The sequence below is a fragment of the Helianthus annuus genome, chromosome 13 (assembly GCF_002127325.2).
Source record: "Helianthus annuus cultivar XRQ/B chromosome 13, HanXRQr2.0-SUNRISE, whole genome shotgun sequence".
Lineage (NCBI taxonomy): Eukaryota > Viridiplantae > Streptophyta > Magnoliopsida > Asterales > Asteraceae > Helianthus > Helianthus annuus.
In genome coordinates, this window is record NC_035445.2 from 158,888,095 (window position 1) to 158,916,015 (window position 27,921).

The window sequence follows — 27,921 nt, forward strand, 5'->3', positions numbered from 1 at the left end:
TAACTCCCGTTTTTACTGCATCTTTCCTTCAGACCTGGGCAATCACCCCAGATGTTTAATCTCAAGAGTGAAGGAAACAACATTTCTGGTAGATCCTTCATCTTTGGGCATTTGCGAAAAGAGAGCTTCTGGAGGGAGGTGAGTTGCTGGTGATGGGAAGCCACTTTCTTCAGATTAGGGCAATTCCAAAAAGAGAGAGATTGGAGGGAGGCGAGGTGTTGGAGTCCCATTGAAACTGATTCCAAGTTCTTAAATTGATTTATTTGAAGAGAAGTAAGAGATGGAGGAAGAAGATGAGAAAACTGACTACAACTACGACCTCCATCTTCATCACCACCGTTTAACTCTAGTTTCACAAGTGAGGTTGGGAATGTCTGTGGACCCCACTCTGAGAAGGGCTTCTTCAACTTCTCAATTATTAAGATTTGCAAATTGGGAGGCCAAACCCAACCAGGTAAAGAAGCATCCATTCTTGGACACTCTCTTATCCTCAGTTCCTTTAATTCCTTTAATGATGGCAAATTGTCACCAAGAAAGGAAACATCCAATTTGGGACAATTTCTTATTTCGAGTTTCTTTAACGATGTTAAAGTGTTTGGAAATGACTCGAGGTTTTCACAGTCGCGTATCATCAATTCAGTGAGGTGAACCAAGCAGTTCAATTCAATGATTGATTTCAGATTTGGCCAATCTCTTATATATACATGTTCAAGCATGGGCATGCTGCTGCTTCTGTTGTTGTTCGTCTTTTCTCCTCCCCACTCCTTTTCCAATAGGTTCCTGCAATTCCATATTTTAAGTCTCTTGAGCTTCTCTTGTCCTCCTTTTGGAAAGGACACAACTGTCATTGAACTACAATTCCATACAGTCAACTCCTCAATGCCATCTGGACAACTGCAACGCTCCATATTTTTACATTCATACACATTCAATATCCTAAGAGATGTTAGGAGGTTGCTCCTACAATTATCCTCCTCTTCTTTCTCTCCTATACTCACCAAATTATCACATCCAAACACTACCAATCTCCTCAGCGTCACAAGAATCTTACTTGCATCTGCATCTGATTTCACCAGGTATCTTATTTCATCACAACTCTCTATGATTAGTTCTTCAACTCCTCCAAGAGACTCTATAACACCTCCCCACACCACATCATTAAGCCCTGAAATATCCCTTATATACAACTCTTTGACTGCTGATGCTACTTCAACCAGACTTCTCAACACACCACTATCACATTTACTTATTCTTAGATCATTCAATGAAGGCAGTGCTTCAAGTGTGACTTCAACCAAATTAGGACAATTGTTGGTATCATCATCATCGGAAACCCAGGACCAATCGGAACGGATGGCCTTGTGACCACAAACACAATCATTTACGAACAACCCACAACAATCACAAGTATTCATGATGATGAATTGTAACGAAACTGATTTGCAAAACAAAACAAACTAACCGAATTGAAACTTGAACAAACTAGAAACTTGAATATGATAACTGAATGTAACACACGTTCTGATTACAAACTGACTGAACAACCGATTAACAAGGGAGTTTGGCAGCCGGCTTTTATAGGGATGAACAGTCACGTCGTTTCCCAGTCACAACCGTTCGCGAATAGTTGCGATGTTCCAAAATAACCGCCTGGTGGTTATTTGCTGATAAGGGTCGTGACTTTTCATAAGTTCCGGCCCAAATTCCTTGTGTTAACCGCTAAACTAATGGACTAGACATAACATCCTTGTTCGACCCATACATATGTGGCCTACGGCCCAAATGACAATAAAACATAACATACTAGTGTTTTGACCCATTACTAAATAAACTAAAATAAATAAACATAAACCGGCCCGAGGCCCATAGCATGTAACTCGGATGATCTTGATTACCATAACGATCTTCATTCTCCCCCTTAAGCAAGAACATCCGAGCCCTTCGATCACGATCACTCCTTACGATTTTTGGTGACCTTGATCTTGACCACCATGTCATCGTCACTTGAATCATCGATCCATCCGCAATTGCTTGAGCTTTCGGCCATGCCAACTTTCTCTCTTGCACGCTCCTTCTTGATGTAATCGAAATACCATTCGACCAACTCTAGATAATAAACGTAGGCGACCTTTATCTCGTAAGCGTCATCCGCTTCGTAGCCATACTTCACCGATATATCGCCCCACATGTCTTTCTTCATTATCTCCTCGAACCCACCGTTGTGCTTCACGATGCGGTGTAGTAGTATGAGACTGAGATCACGCCCATCAATTAACTCTGGCGGCATTGCTTTTTCACAAACAATCCCTAGAAAGTCCGTGATGAACCAAACTAAAACTTCCTCGAATGGTGCGTCGAAGAATCTTGGGTGCTTCTTGATTTCTTCGTGTAGTGTGATAAGATCCCCTGGTTCAATGCAACTTTCCATGATTAAATCTCTTTCAACAACATCCTCCTCGAGTTGAGAGAGAGTTATTGCCCGTTCCCGAAGCATTTCTCTAGATTGGCGCGGATTATCCTTCTCGCCTTCAATGTAGATTAACAAAGCCTTCTTTGCTTTCTTGGAGTACACAACCTTCCTAGCGTTTGGACGTTCACCGTACACTTTCTTTTTGTTTTTCGACTTCTCGAATTCTCGTTCATAATAATCCCCCAGACACTCTTCAAAATTCTTCTTTCTCTTTCTTGTAGCCATTATCAACCCCAAGATTATCGTAGAAAGCATTAAGATAATCTTGTTCCAAGTCGGTTTCTGACTTGTCTTCGTATATGTCGAACCCCTTTGATCGACAACCAAACATCTTCTTCAAAACACACTTCTCACCCATAGTAACTGTCTCAATCCCTTGAAACAGGAGTTGTTCCAAACTTAGAACATTCCTGTCAAGTTTTGGTGCGTAACTAACACACGGGATTGTCTTATCCTTGCCGTCCACCGGCACTCTTACTTCACCAATTCCATGTACAAACGAAACGTCTTTCTTACTTTCATTCGTTACAACTCCGAAGTGTCTCTTGAAACACTTAAACAAATTACGGTTTCCCGTCATGTGCGTCTTAAACGTGGGATCCACAACCCAGATTGAATCCCATTTACCCCCGCAAGTATCCTTTACAATATAATCACACTCGACTGGTAATGGTGATAATATGATATACTTACTAGGGCAAATTGACGCGATGTGGCCAAACTTCTTGCACTTGAAACACCGAACCCCCGGTTTTCTTGGCCTACCCACTGGTGCATTAGGTTTCTTCCCGTACTTCTTCGCGAAACCTTTTTGGAATACCTTCTTTGGAAACTTTTTCATTGGTGATACCCCGGTCCGCATGGTTGGCTTCCCCTGCGCGTACTCATCCGCTTCCGCCGCCCGGCCGCACTCTCCACTACGAACAAACACATCATCACCATAATCGGTAACCACCGATTTCCCTTTGTTTCCACGAACCCGGTTTTCTTCTTGATCACAATCCCTTCCGCTTCCTGTTAAACCTTTGGCTCTGATACCAATGTTGGTATCATCGTCATCGGAAACCCAGGACCAATCGGAACGGATGGTCTTGTGACCACAAACACAATCATTTACGAACAACCCACAACAATCACAAGTATTCATGATGATGAATTGTAACGAAACTGATTTGCAAAACAAAACAAACTAACCGAATTGAAACTTGAACAAACTAGAAACTTGAATATGATAACTGAGTGTAACACACGTTCTGATTACAAACTGACTGAACAACCGATTAACAAGGGAGTTTGGCAGCCGGCTTTTATAGGGATGAACAGTCACGTCGTTTCCCAGTCACAACCGTTCGCGAATAGTTGCGATGTTCCAAAATAACCGCCTGGTGGTTAGTTGCTGATAAGGGTCGTGACTTTTCATAAGTTCCGGCCCAAATTCCTTGTGTTAACCGCTAAACTAATGGACTAGACATAACATCCTTGTTCGACCCATACATATGTGGCCTACGGCCCAAATGACAATAAAACATAACATACTAGTGTTTTGACCCATTACTAAATAAACTAAAATAAATAAACATAAACCGGCCCGAGGCCCATAGCATGTAACTCGGATGATCTTGATTACCATAACGATCTTCAACAATCACGTATTTCAAGCTTTTGCAAGCGTGGAAACACAGCCCCTGACCATTTCCTCCACCCACACATATCACGAAAACCCAGAATTTCAAGTGAAGGAAATGCTTGACCAGTCCCAAATAACTCAGAACCCACAGCTTCCACCCCATATAAGCCTTGAATAAACAACTCCTTAAGTGATAGTAGTTGTCCCAGTGGCGGTAGAGATGTACATCTCTTACAGCCACTTATTGACACATGCTTCAAATAAAGAAACAAGGGATCCCCAACCCACTTTGGAAACTCAAATCCCCCATATGACCTAATTTTGAGTTTTATTAACTTATCATGACAAGGCTTCAGCTCATTTAGGACCTCTTTTTCAAGCATGTCATTTCGTGAATCATTTAGCTCATCACCCCATACAAGCTCTAACTCACTAAGCCTCTTTTCTGAAAAGTTCGCCTCATGTGCATAAATTGCATGTTGCACTTTTTCCAAACCTACAACAGAAATTTTCCCATATATATTTTTGAAGTCTTTAAGTTTGGCTATTTCAATTCCCCTTTCACTTTCGATTTTGATTTTCGAGAGGGTAATTTGTAGACTTTTCAACTTGCTAATCTCTAACAGCATCTGAAATGAAAGCAGGGTGTCCCTAACGTCAAGATGTTGCAGGTTCTTCAGATTTAGGAAGTTGTTGGGCAACTCAGTTAATTCCTTACAACCAAACAGGATCAATGTTTGTAAATTAACAAGATTGCAAATCGTTTCCGGTAAATGTGTGATATGAGTTTGAGATAGATTAAGATATCTCAAGTGCCTCAAAGTACCAATGGACTCCGGTAACTCCCTTATTACAAAGCCGCTCAAACTTAGAACCCTTAATAATGGTAACTCAGGAAGCAAATCAGTGAGTACCTTATTAGATAAGAAAAAATGTCGCCTACTTTCCACCTCCCCAACAAATGTTGCCAAGAATGTCCTGAGACATTTGGTGTTTTCAAGTACCTGGAGCTTCCCGTAAGCTACATATTTCTCACCAACAAATGACATATGGCGGTACTTGTCTAGCTTCATCTTCTTAATATTCTTCCCTGACTCGTTGTCTAACCTAAAATAAAACTCGGTAGCAACAGATGTCGCCAAGTCATTCATGAGGTCATGCATCACAAATAATGATTCATTATTAGGTGCATGTTGAAAAAATGACCTTGACAACAACTCGTCAAAGAATTTTTGACCCAAGGTTTCTTTTGTTAAATCGCTTGGAGTTGGCTGGAAGAATCCTTCAGCCATCCAAAGTAAAACCAGATCCTCCTTATCAAACAGGAAGTCCTTGGGAAACAATGAGCAGTATGCAAACAATCGCTTCAAAGGTGCCGAAAGATCATGATAGCTAAGTCTCAGGGCTGGGATAATTTTATCTTCAACAGGTAATTTCCATATCTCACTTTCTAACACTCCCTTCCATGAATCTTCATCTTTTTTGTCCTCAGTGATGTACCAAGTGCGATCAATGCCAGAGGCAACCCATCACATTTCTTCACAATACCTTCACCATGTGGTTTAAGAGACAAGTGTGAATCGAAATTTCTTACGCCTAATGCATGTAGAGCAAACAAAGATAAAGCATCATCATCTGACAGGCTCTCCAGATGCTTGTACAGAGAATTGTAACCCAGCTCTTTTAGTAATTTATCCTTTCGTGCTGTTACTATGATTTTACTTCCTGGAGAACATGTATAAAAGGGACTGACGAGGGTTTCCCAATCCTCACGACTCTCACTCCACACATCATCTAAAACCAATAAAAATCTTTTTCGTGTTAGGTGATCTCTAATAGCTTCTTGAAGTTTATTAAAATTTTCATGTTCCTTCTTTACCTCACCTCCAAAAGCTATAAAGATCTCTTTGCTTCTAACAGAGATATCAAACTCATCTGAGATGCAGATCCACGCCTTGAGTTTGAAGTGATTGTTGACTTGAACATCGTCATACACAAGTCTAGCCAGAGTAGTTTTCCCAACCCCACCCATACCAACTAGTTCTATACCCGTCCGGTGGACGGGCATACTTAGGTAGTGTTTGTTATGCAGGAATGAGAGGTGGAATGGAATGAGTGATTACAAGGGAATGAAGAAAAGAGTGTTTGGTTGGTCAATGAAATGGAATCACCCATTCCAAAAGGCATTCCATTCCCTCAAAATCATTCCTTCCACCCCCCATGTTTTTTTTCCATTCCATCCCCTCTTGCACCATTCATCAACACCACCACAACCCACGACCTTCGCCACAACCCACCACCACCACCCACCACCGACGCCATCGCCGCCACCACCTCACCCCGACAGCCACCGCCGCCACCCACTCGCCACCCACCACCATCGTCGACGCAATCAAAGCGTATATTTGGTTGTAATTGTAATTGGTTTTTATTGATTATGAATAGAGAATACAAGGCCCTATATATAGATAAACTAATTACAGTTTAGTACCCTCAGTAATAATAATCTTGTCTATCTAAACAATTTAGTCTAACATTCCCCCGCAAGTTGAGGGCGGGGAACGACCTGCAACTTGGACCGTAGAAACTCAAATCTTTGTGAAGATAAGGGCTTTGTAAACACATCAGCAATTTGATCATCAGTCGAGATAAACTTGACATTCAGCTTTTCTTGAATAACTTGTTCACGAACAAAGTGGTAATCTACTTCAACATGCTTTGTGCGGGCATGAAACACTGGATTGGCAGAGAGATAGGTTGCACCAAGATTATCACACCAAAGCGTTGGTGCCTTGCTAACGAGACCGAGTTCACGAAGTAGAGATTTTAACCAGATCAGTTCTGCGACAGTATCAGCAATAGCCTTATATTCGGATTCTGTTGAAGATCGAGAGACAGTTCGTTGTTTGCGAGCAGACCAAGAAATAAGGTTGGAACCCAGATAGATAGCATACCCCCCCGTGGATCGACGATCAAGAGGGCAACCAGCCCAGTCAGAATCCGAGAATGCCCGAAGATTAGTAGCCCAATGGGAGTCAGAAAAGGCTTGTAGCCTGGACCCTGTGTTGTGACGAAATAGTAGGCCAAAATAAGTTGTGCCCTTCAGATAACGCAATATGCGCTTCACACCAGCCCAATGATTCTCAGTAGGAGCATGCATAAATTGGCACACCTTATTAACTGCAAAGGCAATGTCGGGCGAGTTAAGGTTGCATATTGAAGAGCACCTACCGTCTGCCTGTATCTGGAAGGATCATTAAGTAAAGGACTATCATCAGGTAAGAAGACATGAGAGGTACTCATAGGGGATGATACGGGTTTGCAGTCTGCAAGACCTGCTCAGTGAAGAATATCAAGAATATATTTGCGTTGAGACAGAACCAGATCAGAACCATGATGCACCACTTCAATGCCCAAGAAATAATGTAACTGATCCAAATCTTTGAGTGCAAACATAGAGCTGAGATCTTTAATAACATCATCAACAGCCCTAGAGTGATTACCTGTAATGCTAATGTCGTCTACATACACAAGAAGATAGACAAGCGTGCCACTTGAATTGAGAATGAATAGGGACGGGTCAGTTTTGGACCCGTGAAAGCCCAACTGAAGAAGAGCCATTGACAGTTTTGTAAACCAGGCACGAGGGGCTTGCTTGAGCCCATATAAGGACTTGTGTAATAAACACACATGATCTGGCCTGGTTTGATCAACGAAGCCAGGAGGTTGTCGCATATAAACTGTCTCTTGAAGATCACCATGCAGAAAGGCGTTTTGGACATCTAACTGTCTGAGAGACCACTTATTTGTAACAGCAAGTGATAAGATAGTCCTAATAGTAGCAGGTTTGATTACTGGGCTGAAAGTCTCATGATAATCGACCCCATGTTGCTGGTGAAATCCTTTTGCCACAAGTCGTGCCTTGTACCTGCTAATCTTTCCATTTTGATCCTTTTTCAACCTGTAAACCCATTTACAATCAACGACATTAGTATGAGGGGCAGGGGGAACTAATGTCCATGTCCCATTCCTATGTAGCGCATCCAACTCGTCAGCCATAGCTTGGCGCCATTCTATAGACTTATTAGCAACGGTAAAAGAGGTGGGCTCAATGGGTAAGGTGGGGGTGGTGGTGGCAGTGTAGGCAGCGGGATCATAGCGAGTGGGTGGCTTGGGATGGGGACGTAGGTTGGGAGGCCGTGGTCTAGGGGTTGGGATTGATTGGGCCGTGTGCATGGTGGGTTCGATTGAGGGTCCGGGAGACGAGTTAGTGGGTGGTGAAGTGGTTGCAGTTTCAGGTGAGATGGTGGCGGTTGGTAATGGATCCGTGAAGGGTGGTGGGGGTGGGATGGGTTCGGTTAGAAAACCGGGGGGTGGTTCAGGAAAGATGGATACATACGATAATTCGGGCTGTGGTGAGGATTGGGTAGGTATGGCTGTGTGGTATGGAAAGATGTGTTCATTGAAGCGAACATGTCGGGCAATGTTGAGTCATTCGGTGGATGGGTCAAAGCATCGGTAGCCATGGTGAACAGGGCTGTAGCCAAGAAAGACACACGGGGTGGATCGAAATTCAATCTTATGACGATTGTACGGACGGAGATAAGGAAAACATTGGCATCCGAAAACACGAAGAAAGGAGTAATCAGGTTTCCGTTTAAAAACATGTTCATACGGAGATTTGTTGGAGGAGACACGAGAGGGAAGACGGTTAATTAAGTAAACGGCTGTTTCAAAGGCAAATTGCCAGAAACGTTGGGGAAGACTGGAATGTGCAAGAAGAGTAAGTCCAGTTTCCACAACATGGCGATGACGGCGCTCGACAATCCCATTTTGCTCACTTGTGTGAGGGCAAGAGCGTCGATGAATGATACCAAGACTAGTGCAAAAGGACGTAAGAGGACGAAACTCCCCTCCCCAATCAGATTGTATACTTTTTAGTTTGGTGTTAAATTGTCGTTCTGCCAATTTACTAAAGTTTGTTAGCACGTTGTAGACATCGGATTTTTGAACTAATGGATAAAACCACATATATCTAGAATGATGATCTACACATAATAAAAAGAAACGACAACCATCAAATGATAAATCGGGTGAAGGCCCCCAAACATCACAATAAACAAGGTCTAAAAAATTGGTACTCTGAAAAGTTGAGTCTGACAAAGATAACTTGGAAGACTTGCCTAATTGACACGAAGTACATAAATTATTAGAAAACTTGTCCGAAATGGGTAAAGAAAAACGTGAAACAATGGAACGAAAAACTTGAGCATGAGGATGTCCTAAACGTTGATGCCAAGTGGTGGAAGATGCTTTGACAGCAGTGAATGCCACCTTGGGAATAGACTTGAGCTGTGGTAGGCGAATGGAGTACAAGCCCTGTTCACTGGGACCCGTTAGGAGGGTAGTGCGTGTAGACTCGTCCTTCACAACAAAATAAGATGAGTGAAATTCAAAGAAAACATCATTATCAACACAAAATTTTTGAACAGACAAAAGATTTTGTTTTAGTTCAGGAACATGAAGTATATCGGATAATTTAAAGGTTTTGTTAGGTGAGAAAATAGTTGAGGATCCAATGTGAAAAATGGGTAGTGGGTTACCGTCACCAATAAGTAAAGAATCATTACCAAAGTAGGCTTCAGGGTTGTCAATGCCAGATAAGTCTGGGGTAGCATGTCCATTAGCTCCAGTATCGGGCTTCCAAATAAGTCCTGATTGTGAGCCAGCATCTGAGAAAGTAGCATAATTTGCCTGTGGCGCTGCACGTGACTGATTAGGCTGATTAGGGCACTGAGACGGGAGATGACCAATGCCACAACGGTTACAGTGGCCATAAACAGTGTTTTGGGTTGAAGCCCAAGAAAATTGACGTGTGCCACTAGTATCCCGATTGCGGTTATTTGGGTTAGCACGAGAGTTACCACGCGAAGGACCACGAGAGCCACGGTTGCCACGATTGTTGTTAAATGACCGAGACCCAAAGTAAGCCTGTGGTTGTAATGAAGGTGCAGGATTGAGCTGATAACCCAGTTGAGAGGCCATGAGTTGAAGGGTATGAAGTTGCTGCTGTATGGTATCAATATTGGGCTGCTGAGTGGGTGTGACAGCAGCCGTAAGGGGCTGCTGTGCTGGTGTGGCAGCCGCAAAAAGAGCATGCGGGACTTGCTGATTTGCAGCCAAGATCTTTGTGATCATAAAAGCGTATATTTGGTTGTAATTGTAATTGGTTTTTATTGATTATGAATAGAGAATACAAGGCCCTATATATAGATAAACTAATTACAGTTTAGTACCCTCAGTAATAATAATCTTGTCTATCTAAACAATTTAGTCTAACAGACGCCACCACCACCGTCACCACCAACCGCTGTCGCCGCCACCAACCGCCACCTTTGCTGCCACCCACCACCAACGGCCACCTTGTCGCCACCACCGTCGCCACCAACCGCTGCCGCCGCCACCAACCGCCACCTTTGCTGCCACCCAGCACCAACGGCCACCTTGTCGCCACCGCCACTCGTCGTCACCACCGCACAGCCACTCGCCGCCACCACCACCACCCATTGCCGCCGCCGACACCCACCACCGCCACCAATAACCACCCACAATCACTACCACCGACCACCACCACCACTCACCGCTAATTTTATTACTCTGTTTTTCTTGCCTACCGAACAATACACAATAATAATTCATTCCATTCACATGGTAACCAAACAAGACATGTAATGGTAATGATCCATTGCATTCCCTCATCCAATGGGCCACGTTTGCGTGTTGACATACATGTATTTCATGAGTCGGATAACATATATATACAAAGTTATTTTGTACCCAATGTAAAAAAATCAATACAACAGTTGCATACACTCTTCCCTATAATATAAACTGTGAGTAACAAATCTTGGAATGTTTCTTGAAGTTGAGGGGTTTATACTCGACATTTTGAATGTGCATACCAAGTTAAGTAGCAATAATCAGTATCACCTAACTAAGTGATAACATGGAAATATACCCATAAAGTTTGGCAGGAGTTTTATATGACATTGTATCATCTTCAGTTGCTATCATCTGACCAATCAAAGCATCCCATCAAAAAAACCCAAAATTCACATGAATGCCCATTTGTATGTGGTTTTCCAGCATAACATCTATAGCACATAAAAAATGAAAAAAGAGAATAATAAAAATGAACACATCAGGTGTAATAAGTATATGTTTTTAGGGGGTTAATTCAGTAAATTAACCATCAGAATTTATAACTGTTCTTCAATCCATGTATATCATCTACCTTATTTCTATTATTAATAAATGAGGTAGAGTACTGTGAACCTCAAAAATATATAAATAACTAAAAATATATAGTATAATGCTAAACTTTTAGCCGGCGTGATTACAGCCACCAAATCCATCAGACCGAAACAGAGTTATACATCCATTGCTATTAAATCGAAATTACACCAATCTATCCACGAAAGCGCTCTGCACTTTGCCTATGCTTTATCCAAATATAACTATAAATCTTGATATCCTCCTTAATTCTACCGATATTCTCTAGCTTATTGTTAAAAACTACTTCGTTCCGATTTTTCCACAGCGCCCAAATAGTCACCTGGAAAATCGAAAATCGACAAGTTGAGTTTCTTCCACTTCGCCGAGCTAAGGTATGAATTCTGGATAGTCACCAAATCTTTTAGTTGAAGGATAAAAAGGTGTCCAAGCCTGCACCAACCCACTACAAAATCCGAAACCTTCTGAGCAATATTGCATGCCACGAACAGATGCGATGCCGACTCCTCTTCTTCATTACAAACCTTGCACCTTATGTCTGGAATATTAATGTTTCTTTGGACCAAATTCACAGCAGTTCAACCTATTTAAGACAAGTCTCCATGCCACAAAATTTACCTTAATAGGAACCCACCCATTCCATTCATATCCAATCCACAGATCTGAAAAAAACTTGTGTTCCTTCAAACATCTAAGACTTTTCAAAGAAAACTGCCCGGAATCCGCCCACTTGTCATCCCCCGACCCGAATAAAAAGCCATAACTGCTGCAGTTAATCGGTTTACATCAGCCTCCTCTGCATCATTATTTGGCTGGCTCAACCAGTTAAAAAATAAATTTATACCCCCACCAACCATCTTGACCCGCTCAGATATTAATACATTTCTATGATGCTCTAGTTGATAAAGGTTTGGGAACTTTATACTTAACGGCTCTTTAAATAGCCATGCTTCCTTCCAAACACAATATATTACTGTTACTTCCAGGATTGCCTCAAAAAGGCCGGGAAGGTCAACACCCAAGAGCATGAGTTCAGTCGATATTTTGTGAATATCATCACAAAATACTCAATCTATCTCATAATACCCATATAAGTTGTCAAATTTCTTTCCTCAACATAAGCTGACCTTGTTTACTTATTGCATAACAATTATGAGTCTTGATTTTTTAAAAATATAATCAAAGAACCAGCAAAAACACTATTGAAGATAGGGTCCAGTAACACAATTAGTATGCATGACATTTTTAGAAAGGGCTTAAATTCATAAAAAAAAAAAAAAAAAAACTTTTCATATATTTATAGATAAATAAATTCACATTATGTCTTTACCTAAATGGCTACAATCTTTTTGAGTTTGTACCTGTTGCTGCTGCAACTCATGTATCCTCCTAGTAGCTTCTTCTGGACTACTTGTAATCAAAGTTTTATAAACACAAATTGAACAACCTAAGAACGATAAACATGAACTAAATTAAAAAAAAAAAACAGAAATCACAAGGGGCTAAAATGAACAAACCCTAATTATACCTCAGCATCAGACAAGAACATCGATTTGAAGCTTTTGAGCTAGTGATTTTGGAGAAAGAAATATCTTTGTCAATCGTATTGCAATAAAAAAAAGCCTGCCAGAGGGTTCTTCACTTCAGCCATTCGAAATTATTATTCAACCTTTTTGGTGAAAAGTGGAAGATGCAATTGAAACCGGTTAATCTCTTAACATCTCATAGTTTAGTTAGATAGTTATATAATTAGAAATAATATTAGATATGGCGGTTATGAAGTTGAAGGACCAAAGTTGACAAAGTGGAAGTTGGAAACTACCCTAATAACCGAATGGGTATGTCTCCTACACACACCATTTCGGAATCAATACAAGGCAAACATCAAGGGACGCGACTGTTGATCATGCGGACGAGAATCAACACACCTCTTCAAGATTCAATCTCATCCACACATCCAAGAGACATGACTTTTCACGAAGAGACGCGTCTATTCACTCGTACCCGTAGGAAACTATAAATAGGGATAGTTAGATTCATTTGTACTTGTTCATTACATTCGAAATAAATTGTATATACTCTCAATTCGATATTGTATACATTCGGTTATTATCAAGTTATTCAAGTTGTTGTTATTCAAGTTATTCACGCTCATTTAGAGATCAAGATCCAAGTTTGGGCCAACAAATTGGTATCAGAGCATCAGGCTCTAGGCGTGGGAATCGCAAGGCATCGCAGGGAATTCGCGATCAGGTTTCAATTTCGTTTAAATTCGCAAAAGTTTCATTTCAGAATTCTTTATTTTCGGTTCTAGGAAAGTCGGTCGAACCGAACGGTTAGGAATCTAGGGTTCGTTTGTTTTGATTCCGGGGTTTTAGTGCGAATTAGATTGTTTTGGTTGTTTGGTTATTACACGATTCGGGTAATCGGGGTTGTTGAGATATATTGAAACCAAAAGAAAGTTTATTAGAAGTGAAGATTATTCGGCAGGAAGATATGGCAGGATCATCCGGGCAAAGTCCGATAAATGGAAATTCTCTTTCCCAGTTTCAGTGTTCGATTCTGAAACCAACAAACTATACGGTTTGGGCTATTCGTATCAAGACGATTCTTGAAGCGAATGGTTTATGGGAAACGATTGAACCGGCAGAGAATGCAACGGTAGACACTAAGAAAGATAAGTCTACAATTGCATATCTGTTTCAAGCAATACCAGAGGACGTTGTATTGCAAGTTGCAAGTTGTAAAAGTGCAAAAGAGATTTGGGATAATCTAAAGATTAGACATGTTGGCGTAGATCGGGTACAAAAGGCGCGTATGCACACGCTAATGTCAGAATTTGAAATGTTGCAAATGAGGGATGACGACACTATTGATTCGTTTACCGCAAAGATCAATAGTATCGTTACCCGAGCAACAGAAGTAGGATCGACTATGAGTCAATCGACTCTAGTACGCAAACTCTTAAATGGTGTACCGGATAGGTTTACTCAAATCGTTGCCTCTATGGAACAATACTCTGATATAGAAACCATGACGCTACAAGAAGCAGTCGGAAGACTAAAGACGTATGAAGAACGTCTCAAGTTAAAGAAAGGAAATCAAGGAGAAAGCCAAGATAGGCTTATGTTTACACATCAGGATAACAACAGAGGTAGGCAATCTGGAAACCGCGGTCGTGGTAAATTTAACCAGACGCGTGGAAATTGGCGAAACAACGGAAATAGGCAAAGTCCCAGAACGAAGGATCTACATCTAGATCTAGAAATGGAAGTTCTAGAAATTGGAGGAAGTTTGCGAGAACCGACCTAAGCAAAATCCAATGTTTTAAGTGTCAAAAGTTTGGACACTACAAGAAGGACTGTTCAGAGAAAGACAATGTACAAGAACATTCAAACCTCGTCAAGGAAGACGAAGCACCCGTATTGTTAATGACAATACAAGAAGAAAATGTTCAAGAGAAGGCTCTGCTAAACGAGGAACGTATAAAACCAACAAGTTACGGCTCAGAAGATAAGAATCTATGGTACTTAGACAACGGGGCAAGCAACCACATGACAGGAGTGCGAAGTCACTTCAAGGAATTAGATGAAACTGTGACAGGGCAAGTACGATTTGGTGATGGGTCACACGTAGAAATTAAAGGCAAAGGTTCATACTACTGGAATGTCTGAATCAAGAACAAAAGATCGTTTCACAAGTATACTACATTCCAAGTCTGAAGACCAATATATTGAGCCTCGGACAACTTACAGAAATCGGTTGCAAAGTGGTTATGGACGGAGATCTACTTACTATCCGAGATCGAAATAGAAAGCTACTAATGCGAGTCAAGAGAATGAAGAACAGGCTGTACAAAGTCAAACTGAAAACGGGAAAACCAATCTGCTTACTATCAAAGACCGAAAACACAGCATGGTTATGGCACGCAAGGTTAGGCCATTTACACTTCGACGCTATTAAGGAAATGACTCGTAAGAACTTGGTACATGGAGTTCCACAAATAAGTCATGCTAGTCAAGTCTGTGACGCATGCTTATTAGGAAAGCATAGTAGGGCACCATTTCCAAATCAGGCAAAGTTCAGATCTTTAAAACCTCTGGACTTAGTCTATGGGGATTTGTGTGGTCCTATAACTCCACCAACACATGCTGGGAAGAAGTATATATTCTTACTTGTAGACGACTGTACTCGCTACATGTGGGCGTATTTACTAACTTCCAAGGATCAAGCATTCGAAACATTTAAGGAGTTCAAAGAAAAGGTGGAAAAGGAAGCGCATACCAAGTTAAAAATGCTAAGGACGGATAGAGGAGGTGAATTCACATCGGCTGAATTCAACAAGTATTGCAAAACCAACGGCATAGCAAGACAGCTTACAGCACCATATTCCCCACAGCAAAATGGAGTAGTAGAAAGAAGAAACAGGACGATGTTGTCAACTACTCGCAGTATGCTAAAGGCAATGAACATGCCACAGAACTTTTGGGGTGAAGCAGTACGACACGCGATATACGTACTAAACAGGGTTCCGACAAAAGCCCTGGTGAACAAGACACCATATGAAGCACTAAAAGGAAGGAAGCCAAATTTAGAACACTTGAAGGTTTTTGGCTGCACTGCTTACGCTAAGGTACTACCACTTCAACAAAAGAAGTTAGATGATAGAAGTGCACCTATGGTTTACCTTGGAATAGAAGAAGGATCAAAGGCGTACAGATTATATGATCCAGCAAAGAACAAGATATGTGTCAGTAGAGATGTAAAGTTCATGGAAGGTCAACCATGGAACTGGAATAGTTATATGGAAACGGTAGATTCAGGGAATCCCGAATGGACAAACTTTGTCATTCAAGAAGATGACATACCACCAGAATTAGAAGAAAATGAGCCAAGTAGTCCAGGCAGTAGCGGGCCACAACATGACGATTCAGGAGTAGATCAGACAGAAGAACAAGACTCCTATGTAACCCCGCCAGCACATTCGTACAATCAGAACTCAGCAGGAAATACAAGCAATCTATCAAGTGGAGGTCCATCCACTTCTGAAAGTATAACGGAGAGTGTCAGTGACACTCCAGTAAGATTAAGAAGTCTCGAAGACCTGTATGAAGAGACAGAAGAAATTCAACTAGATCCACATGAATTATTACTCGCTGAAGAGGAACCAAGGAATTACAAGGAAGCATCTAGTGACAAAAAGTGGATTGAAGCAATGAAGGCTGAGTTAGATTCAATAAACAAGAATAACACTTGGAATTTGACGGAATTGCCAAGAGATCACAAGGCAATAGGTTTAAAATGGGTATTCAAGACTAAGAAAGATGCAAACGGAAACATTGTCAGACATAAAGCAAGGCTAGTTGCAAAAGGATATGTTCAGCAACACGGAATAGATTTTGACGAAGTCTTTGCACCAGTAGCACGTGCACGTATGGAAACAGTACGACTAATGTTGGCTTTAGCAGCATATCAAGGTTGGGAGGTACATCATCTAGATGTGAAATCTGCATTCTTACACGGAGACCTCAAAGAGGAAGTCTATGTATCACAACCAGAAGGTTTTATAAAGCCAGGAAATAAAGGAAAGGTTTACAGACTATCAAACGCACTGTATGGATTGAGACAAGCACCAAGAGCTTGGAATACGAAGTTAGATCAAACCCTAAAGTCACTTAACTTCAAGAAGTGTACTTTAGAGAATGCAATCTATACAAGAACAAGTGAAGCCTCTACACTAATAGTTGGAGTTTATGTTGATGACTTGATAATCACTGGAACTTCAAAGAAGGAGATAGACATCTTTAAATCTCAGATGAAGAACAAATTCGATATGAGCGATCTAGGATTGCTAGCATACTATCTGGGAATAGAAGTAATTCAAGCAGGGGGTGAGATAGGCATCAAGCAAACAGGATATATCAACAAGATACTCAAAGACGCTGATATGTTATCCTGCAATGACACAAAGACACCCATGACTCCAGGAACTCAATTGACAAAGACTGAAGAAGGAGATCTAGTAGATGCAACACACTACAGAAGCCTGATAGGTTCTCTCAAGTACTTATTGCATACAAGACCAGATCTAAGTTACCCAGTCAGTCTACTTAGTAGATTCATGCAAGAACCAAAGGAGCAACACCTGAAAGCAGTAAAGCAAATACTACGTTACATCAAAGGAACAAAAGAGCATGGAATCATCTACAGAAGACAAGGAGGATGTAAGATCACAGGTTATAGCGATAGTAGTTTTGGAGTTAATACAGACAAAGGAAAAGGAACAACTGGTCTGGTATTCTACTTTGGAGAATCACCTATAACCTGGTGTACACAAAAGCAACAAACAGTGGCACTATCATCATGCGAATCAGAATTCATGGCAGCCACTGCAGCAGCATGTCAAGCACTATGGCTTAAAAGATTGTTAAGTGAAATCACAGGCTGGAAGGAAGAGAAGATAACACTCAGAGTAGATAACGTTTCAGCAATAGCACTTATGAAAAATCCAGTCTTTCACGGAAGAAGCAAGCACATTGACACACGATATCACTTCATAAGAGAATGCGTGGAAAACGAAGATATCACTGTGGAACACATAAGCGGAGCACTACAACGAGCATATATACTAACAAAGGCACTAGCAAGGATCAAGTTTGCTACAATGAGATAACTGCTCGGAATTCAAGATTTGAAGCAACTCATGGATGTTCGAGATTAAGGGGGTGAATGAAACCGGTTAATCTCTTAACATCTCATAGTTTAGTTAGATAGTTATATAATTAGAAATAATATTAGATATGGCGGTTATGAAGTTGAAGGACCAAAGTTGACAAAGTGGAAGTTGGAAACTACCCTAATAACTGAATGGGTATGTCTCCTACACACACCATTTCGGAATCAATACAAGACAACATCAAGGGACGCGACTGTTGATCATGCGGACGAGAATCAACACACCTCTTCAAGATTCAATCTCATCCACACATCCAAGAGACATGACTTTTCACGAAGAGACGCGTCTATTCACTCGTACCCGTAGGAAACTATAAATAGGGATAGTTAGATTCATTTGTACTTGTTCATTACATTCAAAATCAATTGTATATACTCTCAATTCGATATTGTATACATTCGGTTATTATCAAGTTATTCAAGTTGTTGTTATTCAAGTTATTCACGCTCATTTAGAGATCAAGATCCAAGTTTGGGCCAATAGCAATGGAGTACGGAGTAGTGTTGGTGTTGATCGCCGAATAGGGTATAATGAAAATTGAGAAGTATCTCCATGTGAAGTTGAAAAGAAATTAGAAACAAATGCAGAAGAGCTTGGGATGAGGATAGACGTGGGGTTGTATATAGGGTAGCGAAGATCTGGAAAAAAACTGTACCTAGTAGGTTACAAAAACCGATCCCCCGTTGTTTTCGATAACTGCTCCTACACAGGAGAGTGGTTACTCCTTCTAGAAGATAGAACAAAGATTTCAAATTTCAAGTAGAACGTGGGGGTTCCAAAAATTTCGCACAAGTTCGGTCAAACTGAAACCAAAATAAACCTCTCCTTCTAGAAACTTTTCCTGATTTATAACGATCAGGATTTAATCTTGGCTTCATCTAAGGGCTGAGATTGCTTAATGTTCCCATTGACTTTAATGGGAACATAAGAATATATAATTATGGGAACAATGCTATAGTTTTGATCACATGGTTCTTCAGCGGGTAACAATAACTGTTGAACCAGTGCATCTTTCTCAGCTTGGCGTCCAACAATACGAGATGGGTTGACAACATTTTATAAAGAAGAAAAGGGCATATAAACAATGTACAGGGAGCAAGACAAATCAATAAGAAAATCATAAGGGTTAACATGTAAAAGAATACAAAGGACCAAAAGTATAAATATCACCGACATTGCCTTTTAAGATTATACTAGAAAATAGACCCGCGCGCGTTGCGGCGCGGGTACAGTGCAAACATCGAGCGGTTTAGTCCAAGCGTTATGTGATGCGTTAAACACATGAAGACGTACATTTTGAAGACCAGCCGGACCCGGAGGTTAATGATCTAGTTACTGTCAAGAGATTTCTCAGTAGCTGAAAATTCGGCCTTGAAATCCACACCAGATGGATATCTAGTTTGGGAGAGCATTCAGATTCCTTGCAACGCACGAAGCAGTTGCAGGATACGGTTTTGAACTTCTAATCTCTCTTATGCTTGTCGATATTTAAGCTGCTATATGAATGATATCGTCTCGTACAGCACTCTTTGGCCTGACACGTTGATCTCGTATATCACCTCACACGTGATTGTTTTCTTTATGAAACTCGTCAATGTTGTTAAGGTCCACACCGATGACCAACGTGCCGACTTATTTACCAAAGCTTTTGACAAATCTAGATTTGACTTCTTATTATTGGTAAACGGCATTAAGGTCAAGCAAGAGTAAACCAACATCGGAAAATCATTTTTGTAAATATCTTTGTGTGTTTTTAAATTTATCTTAGTTTATTGATTTTAGGGGGAGTAAATCCAAAAAATCTGAAAATCCAAAAACATCGAAAAATTTCAAAAACACAAAAACAATAGAAAAACAAAAATGAGTTTCCTGGCGAGCAAAAGAGAAAATGATAGTACATCAGTGGTCTATCCAAGCCTCATTAAACCTTAAATGAAAAACGATAAGCAGCTCTATATAAGATGTATCGGTAGGCTCACAATCATTTTAAAGTGTGCAGGGGATATAAATCTTAAATCGACTGAAGACCAGGTGGGAACCATTCATTGGCATATGGTCTTAGTACCGAAATTTTGTTTGATAGATTGCCGAGGTTCTGAGATATTCGGTCTTTATGCTGCTTATCATCTGGGTATCATGGTTGTATCTTTTACCGAAAAATAACGGGGACGCAAGTCTAGATCTTCCATGATACTATACATACGTGTACATATTACATACTGCATTCGACCTCAATAAGTGATAAACAATCACATGTCCATAATCAAATAAGTGATAAAATATCACATTTATCCGGGTGTCAAGTTCGTCTCTCTGCTGTACGGAAGTACTGACCTGTTCACGGACTTGCACCTGTGCCCTCATGCATATGAAAATCAAGTTCCTCATCAATAAGTGATTATATCACATAGGGCTTGTTTTCAAATCAAAATAAGTGAGTATCTCACAGCTTATACGGTCAAACAGATGATAATCGGTATACTCACCGGTAAGATGAACTCTCGTGCATACCTTGATACGGGAATGTGTCGTGGTGTGGATGAACACCGGTCGGTAAGTATAAATCATACCTTAACGTATCCCCTCGCCATGATTACATCTGATAAGTTGAGCTTAAGTGGACAACAATACCGATAATTGTTATAGGATGCTTATCTTAATGTTAACTAACTAAACAACAAGAGTGTTTTGGCATGACCATACACTGATATGATTCTCTTACCCTCGAAACTCGCAAAAAGAATGTCTGTATATATTTATTTACTGCTTAACTTTTATTGTTTTCTTTTAAACAGTTTCGTCGTTTGGTGCATATCAGCACGACATTAGCGGTGATGTCGTTTGATAACACTCAAAGGATTTTAAATTGTTGTCTTTTAATTTCAAAAATACCAAAAAGATTTTAGGCGTGTTTTAATATAAACTTTGTAAAAGCCAAAAAGATTTTATTTCTACTTTATTTTCGATCGTTCGATGTTGGAGCTCGAGTCTTCGTTACCTGAAACCTGAACGAAAACCGAATTGACTAAATCTTCATAAACGGTCGAAATTTGCAAGATTTGAAAGTTAAAGACTAAAATTGACAAATTTATTAAACTTTCAAACTGTCGGACGGTGTTTGATTATGACATGGTCATTCGTGTGTCATTTGTTTATGCTAACTATATTCCAAGCAGTTGTTCTCATTACGCGTTTAGATTTCTTGCATGTGCAGATTCTAAAGGCTAGGAGAACATGGTCGATGACAAAGCTTCGGAATGAAGACACGACATGAAGGCACTCAAAAGATGAAGATGATCGAGTTGCCGCTGACCATCATCAACACCACAAGGATCTCACTTCATAAAGATCAAGTTTTTCACGAGCATAACTCAAGGGGGAGCTTATGTTAAGGGGGAGTTTGTTAACACACTTCCTACATGATACGGGTAGTTTGTTGATACACTCTCTGCTTTCAATACGTGAAGACTTTGAAGATCCTCCGGCATTGAAGACTTGAAAGGACATCAGAGTTTTGAGAACTCGAAGACCAAAGACCATCGAAGTTCGAGACGAGTCTACAACTATAGAAGATAAAGACAAAGCTACAGCCAAGGGGGAGTTTGTTGATGCACTTGTGTCTGTACTTTGTCTGTATTCGGTCTGTATGTAAACGATGTCCTTGGTAGTCTGTAAGTTGACCAAGTTGTAGGTCCCTTTTCTCGGAGGATCGAGAACAAACCTAAACCTTGTTATACTAACCCACTAGCAAGTGCGGAATCCAAGCTAGTAGGCAAACCGGGATGAAGCAAGAACAAACACAAGAACACACAAAGTTCACCGATTAACACCACTGTATTAATACGTATGAAGGTTTACGGTTACAAGCACAATGTTTACAATCTTGTTTGCAAACTCTCTAAAGTGTGTGTGTGTGTGTTTTCCAGCAGAGTTTCACTAACTCTCTATGTGTGCATCTATCCAACACTAACACACTGCATGGGTATTTATACCCATACACAGCAGGTCTTGGTCGAAGGATCGATAGATGGTCCGAAGGATCATCTATCGATGACAGGGAGCTCGAACGATCAGCGTGGACATCGAAGGATCATCCTTCGATGTCTAATGGTCGAACCATATCTTTCGAGCACCTCGAAGGATGATGCGTATCCTTCGAGGCTATCCTTCGATCCAGACAAACATCATGTTGTCCAAGTCAAACTAGGAGGATAGTTGACTTGGTCAACTTACAGACTGATTTAGGACATCGTTTACATACAGACCGAATACAGACAAAGTACAGACACAAGTGCACCAACAAACTCCCCCTTGGCTGTAGCTTTGTCTTTATCTTGTCTTTATCTTCTATAGATGTAGACTTGTCTCGAACTTCGACAGTCTTTGGTCTTCGAGTTTCCAAAACTCTGATGTCCTTTCAAGTCTTCATGGTCGGAGGATCTTCAAAGTCTTCACGTCTTGAAAGCAGAGAGTGTATCAACAAACTACCCGTATCATGTAGGAAGTGTGTTGACAAACTCCCCCTTAACATAAGCTCCCCCTTGAGTTATGCTCGTGAATGGACTTTATCTTTATGAAGTGAGATCCTTGTGGTGTTGAAGATGGCCAGCGGCAACTCGATCATCTTCGTCTTTTGAGCGCCTTCTCGTCGTGTCTTCATTCCAAAGCTTGTCATCGACCATGTTCTCCTAGCCTTTAGAATCTGCACATGCAAGAAATCTAAACGCGTAATGAGAACAACTGCTTGGAACATAGTATAAGCAAATGACACACGAATGACCATGTCACAATCAAGCACCGTCCGACAGTTTGAAAGTTTAATAAATTTTTCAAATTTTAAATTCTAACTTTCAAAACATGCAAATTTCGACCGTTTATGAAGATTTAGTCAGTTTGGTTTTCGTTCAGGTTTCAGGCAACGAAGACTTGAGCTCCAACATCGTACGATCGAAAATAAAGTAGAAATAAAATCTTTTTGGCTTTTATAAAGTTTATATTAAAACACAGATTTCAGGTGTGTTTTTGAAATAAAAAGACAACAATTTAAAATCCTTTGAGTGTTATCAAACGACATCACCGCTAATGTCGTGCTGATATGCACCAAACGACGAAACTGTTTAAAAGAAGAACAATAAAAGTTAAGTAGTAAGTAAATATATACAGACATTCTTTTTGCGAGTTTCGAGGGTAAGAGAATCATATCAGTGTACGGTCATGCCAAAACACTCTTGTTGTTCAGTTAGTTAACATTAAGATAAGCATCCTATAACAATTATCGGTATTGTTATCCACTTAAGCTCAACTTATCAGATGTAATCATGTTTAGAGGATACGTTAATGTATGATTTATACTTACCGACCGGTGTTCATCCACATCACGACACATTCCCGTATCAAGGTATGCACGAGAGTTCATCTTACCGGTGAGTATACCGATTATCATCTGTTTGACCGTATAAATTGTGAGATACTCACTTATTTTGATTTGAAAACAAGTCCTTTGTGATATAATCACTTATTGATGAGGAACTTGATTTTCGTATGCATGAGGGCACAGGTGCAAGTCCGTGAACAGGTCAGTACTTCCGTACAGCAGAGAGACGAACTTGACACCCGGATAAATGTGATATTTTATCACTTATTTGATTTGGACATGTGATTGTTTATCACTTATTGAGGTCGAATGCAGTATGCAATATGTGCACGTATGTATAGTATCATGGAAGATCTAGACTTGCGTCCCCGTTATTTTTCGGTAAAAGATACAACCATGATACCCAGATGATAAGCAGCATAAAGACCGAATATCTCAGAACCTCGGCAATCTATCAAACGAAATTTCGGTACTAAGACCATATGCCAATGAATGGTTCCCACCTGATCTTCAGTCGATTAAGATTTATATCACCCTGCACACTTTAAAATGATTGTGAGCCTACCGATACATCTTATATAGAGCTGCTTATCGTTTTGCATTTAAGGTTTAAAAGAGGTTTGGATAGACCACTGATGTACTATCATTTTCTCTTTTGCTCGCCAGGAAACTCATTTTTGATTTTCTATTGTTTTTGTGTTTTTGAAATTTTTCGATGTTTTTGTATTTTCCGATTTTTGGATTTACTCCCCCTAAAATCAACAAACTAAGACAAATTTAAAAACACACAAAGATATTTACAAAAATGATTTTCCGATGTTGGTTTACTCTTGCTTGACCTTAATGCCGTTTACCAATAATAAGAAATCAAATCTAGATTTGTCAAAAGCTTTGGTAAATAAGTCGGCACGTTGGTCATCGGTGTGGACCTTAACAACATCGATTAGCCTTTTCTCAAAGCAATCACGTATGAAGTGATATTTGATTTCGATGTGTTTGGTCTTTGAATGCTGCACAGGATTTCTAGTGATATCTAAAGCAGCAGAATTATCAACGTAAATAGGAGTAGTTAGGAATTCAAAACCGTAGTCCCGCAATTGTTGTTGGATCCAAAGAACTTGTGAACAACAACTTGAGGCAGCAATGTATTCAGCTTCGCATGTTGATGTAGCGACACACGTCTGCTTCTTGCACTGCCAGGTGACTAGGCGATTTCCTAAAAACTGACATCCAGCCGTTGTGGATTTGCCGTCGATTTTACATCCGCCAAAATCAGAATCACTGAATGCGACCAAGTCAAAGTTATTATCCCTAGGATACCACAGACCGGTGTCTGGATAAGCCTTCAAATAACGAAAAATCCTTTTGACAGCTGCAAGATGTGAGGCCTTCGGGTTAACTTGATATCTGGCAAGCAGGCACGTTGGGTACATTATATCTGGCCTTGATGCTGTGAGGTACATAAGGGATCCAATCATCGCGCGATAGTATGAAGGGCTAACAGGTTCACCCTTTACGTCAGGAGTTATTCCGTGATTAGTTGGCAATGGGGTACCAATGGGCGTTGCATCGGACATCTGGAACCGGCTCAAGATGTCTCCAACATATTTAGTCTGATGGATGAATATCCCAGACTCCGTTTGTTGCACTTGTAGGCCCAAAAAGAAATTCATTTCCCCCATAGCACTCATCTCGAATTTATCCTGCATGATGCGCTCGAAATTCCTACACAAAACATCATTAGTAGAACCAAAAATAATATCATCAACATATACCTGTACCAGAAGAAGATCTCCATCTTGTTCTTTGATGAAGAGAGTACAATCGATAAGACCTCTTCGAAAACCGTTCTCCAACAGATATGTAGATAAGGTTGCATACCAAGCTCGTGGCGCTTGATGAAGACCATATAGAGCTTTGTTGAGCAACCAAACCCGATCGGGATGAACAGGATCTTCAAAACCTGGAGGCTGTTCGACATATACCTCTTCTTCAACCACACCATGTAAAAATGCACTTTTGACGTCCATCTGGTAAACTTTGAATCCTTTGAATGAGGCATAAGCCAGAAAGATCCGAATAGCTTCCAGACGTGCAACTGGTGCATAGACTTCGTTGTAGTCGATACCCTCTATCTGACGAAAACCTTGAACGACTAAACGAGCTTTGTTCCGAATAACCACTCCACGGTCGTCTTTCTTGCATTTGAAGACCCATCGAGTGCCAATCTTCTTGTAATTCTCAGGCTTTTCAACAAGCTTCCAAACACCAAGCTTGTGAAATTGCTGTAACTCTTCTTGCATGGCTTCAACCCAAGCACTGTCTTTCAATGCTTCTTTCCACGACTTTGGTTCTTCTTGTGACACATAACACGCGAAGGACCAGTCATTCTGTTGACCAGATTCTCTTATAGCTGAATACAAACCAGCATTCCGGTTGTTTCTCAGCTGATTACGCGTCTGCACACCGCGATGGACATCTCCTATGATATTCTGCTGAGGATGGGTATCGTGAATCCGCATTTCAGAATTATCTGGCACACGAGCATTGATACCCAAATTATTCAGATTAAGATCAACAACCAACTCCACACCAGGAATGTGGTTAGAAGTGGATGCATTCCCTTCAGCAGTATCTATATTCTGCGTATGAGGTGTATCCCCAGAGGCACCTTGAACAGGAGCAGCTGGAGCTGAAGATCCTTCGGCTGCATCATGATATTCATCATCTTCAGAAGAGTCATTATAATCAGCAGCATCTTCATAAACCTCATTTTGAACCATATTGTTGACTGACGTAGAAGCTTGAGGGTCAACAACAATAGGTCTGACCAATGGCGAGACAGCAGCGTTGTCACTTTCTAACAACATCCGAGCCGCTGCTGATTCTTCGTCAAAGGTTGGCAGATTGAAGGAGTTAAATAATCCATCATAATCGAACATCCACGGATCACCCGGAGCCCTAACAGGACTCGTGTACCTTTGAACCCTAACTTCACTCCATAGCTCAATCTTTTTGGTAGCTAGATTCCAAACACGAAAATTCGGAGTTGCATATCCAAGGAAGAAACCCTCGATAGCTCGTGCACCAAACTTTCCATCCGGTTCAATCATAGTACAAGGAGCACCAAACGGTTCAAGGTAAGAAAGATCCGGTTTCCTTCTCTGAAGGAGTTCGAAGCAAGTCTTGCCATGTCTCTTAACTGTAAGAACTCTGTTCAACGTGTAGCAAGCAGCCGATACAGCCTCTCCCCAGAATTGAATAGGGAGTTCCGACTCTACTAACATTGTTCTTGCAGTTTCAATAATAGTCCGATTCTTCCTCTCAGCGACACCATTTTGTTGTGGAGTATAACGAGAACTGTACTCATGAAGAATGCCTTTAGAAGTACAAAACTCATCCATAACTTGATTCTTGAATTCAGTTCCATTGTCGCTTCGGATCCTTTTCACTTTCAACGTATAGAGATTCTCCAACATTGTAAGAAGATCCTTGAGGATGCCAGGAGTTTCACTTTTGTGTGCCATAAAAGATACCCAAGAAAATCTAGAGTAGTCATCAGTAACTACTAAACAATAAGCATCACCAAACGTTGTCTTGTGCTTCATAGGTCCAAAAAGGTCCATATGAAGACGTTCGAGAGGCATGCTGACAGTGTTGATTTTCTTCAAAGGGTGAGACTTCTTCGTTTGCTTCCCCTTTTGGCAAGAGACACAGATATCTTGTAGATGAAAACTTCTTACAGGCACACCATTCACAAGATTATTTTTCACCAAATGGTTCATTTTTCTCAAGTGAATGTGCCCCATTCTTCTGTGCCAAGATATAGACTCCTTTTCTGTGGCTTTTGAGACAAAACAAGTAACTTGTGCAGATGTAGTAATTGCTTGGCTCATGTCGAGAATATAAAGATCATTAACTCTCGGAGCCGATAAGAGAACCCATTCTTGTGGAATTTTGAATCCAGGCTTCAGCACATAACAGCCAGCATCATCAAAAATCACTGAGAACTTTTTATCGCAGATTTGCGACACACTGAGAAGATTGTGATCAATTTGCTTCACATAATTGATCTTATCAAAGCACACGATGCCATTGGAGATACTTCCTTCTCCAGTAATGTACCCTCCTTTATCACCCGCAAAAGCAACATACCCTCCTCTAATATTTCTCACGTCGTATAGGAGTCGTAAGTCGCCAGTCATGTGCCTGGATGCCCCACTATCAACAATCCAATGACTATTAATAGTTCCTCCTAGAACATCCTGCACATGTCAAATAAACACATCAGTTGAGAATGGGGACCCAAGCCTTAGTGGTCTTGGGTCGTCCCTTGGCATCACGATACGTAAGCTCTATCTCCTGATGGTTTTCAAGAACAACTGCTCCCCCTGAATTGTCACCCGATTTAGGTAACCAAG

At 40.7% G+C, this 27,921-nt stretch overlaps 1 protein-coding gene and 1 long non-coding RNA gene across 2 annotated transcripts; both read right to left on the bottom strand.

Annotated features, from left to right (window-relative positions):
• Nucleotides 1-5,133: 5,133 nt before the first annotated feature.
• On the bottom strand, nt 5,134-19,174 carry LOC118485512 (putative disease resistance protein RGA3). Its single transcript, XM_035981688.1, has 2 exons — nt 19,065-19,174; nt 5,134-6,134 (listed from the first exon to the last, which is right to left on the bottom strand). Exon 2 carries the CDS (start codon nt 6,127-6,129, stop codon nt 5,548-5,550), a length of 582 nt encoding a protein of 193 aa, XP_035837581.1. The 5' UTR covers nt 6,130-6,134; nt 19,065-19,174; the 3' UTR covers nt 5,134-5,547.
• Nucleotides 10,915-12,836, bottom strand: LOC110903457. Its single transcript, XR_002571960.2, has 2 exons — nt 12,752-12,836; nt 10,915-11,251 (listed from the first exon to the last, which is right to left on the bottom strand). It is a non-coding gene; the product is annotated as an uncharacterized LOC110903457 (long non-coding RNA).
• Nucleotides 19,175-27,921: the final 8,747 nt, after the last annotated feature.

Bases quoted from the DNA above. Each gene is read 5' to 3' on its own strand.
- LOC118485512 (XM_035981688.1), bottom strand. From the start codon at position 6,129: ATGGGTGGGGTTGGGAAAACTACTCTGGCTAGACTTGTGTATGACGAT.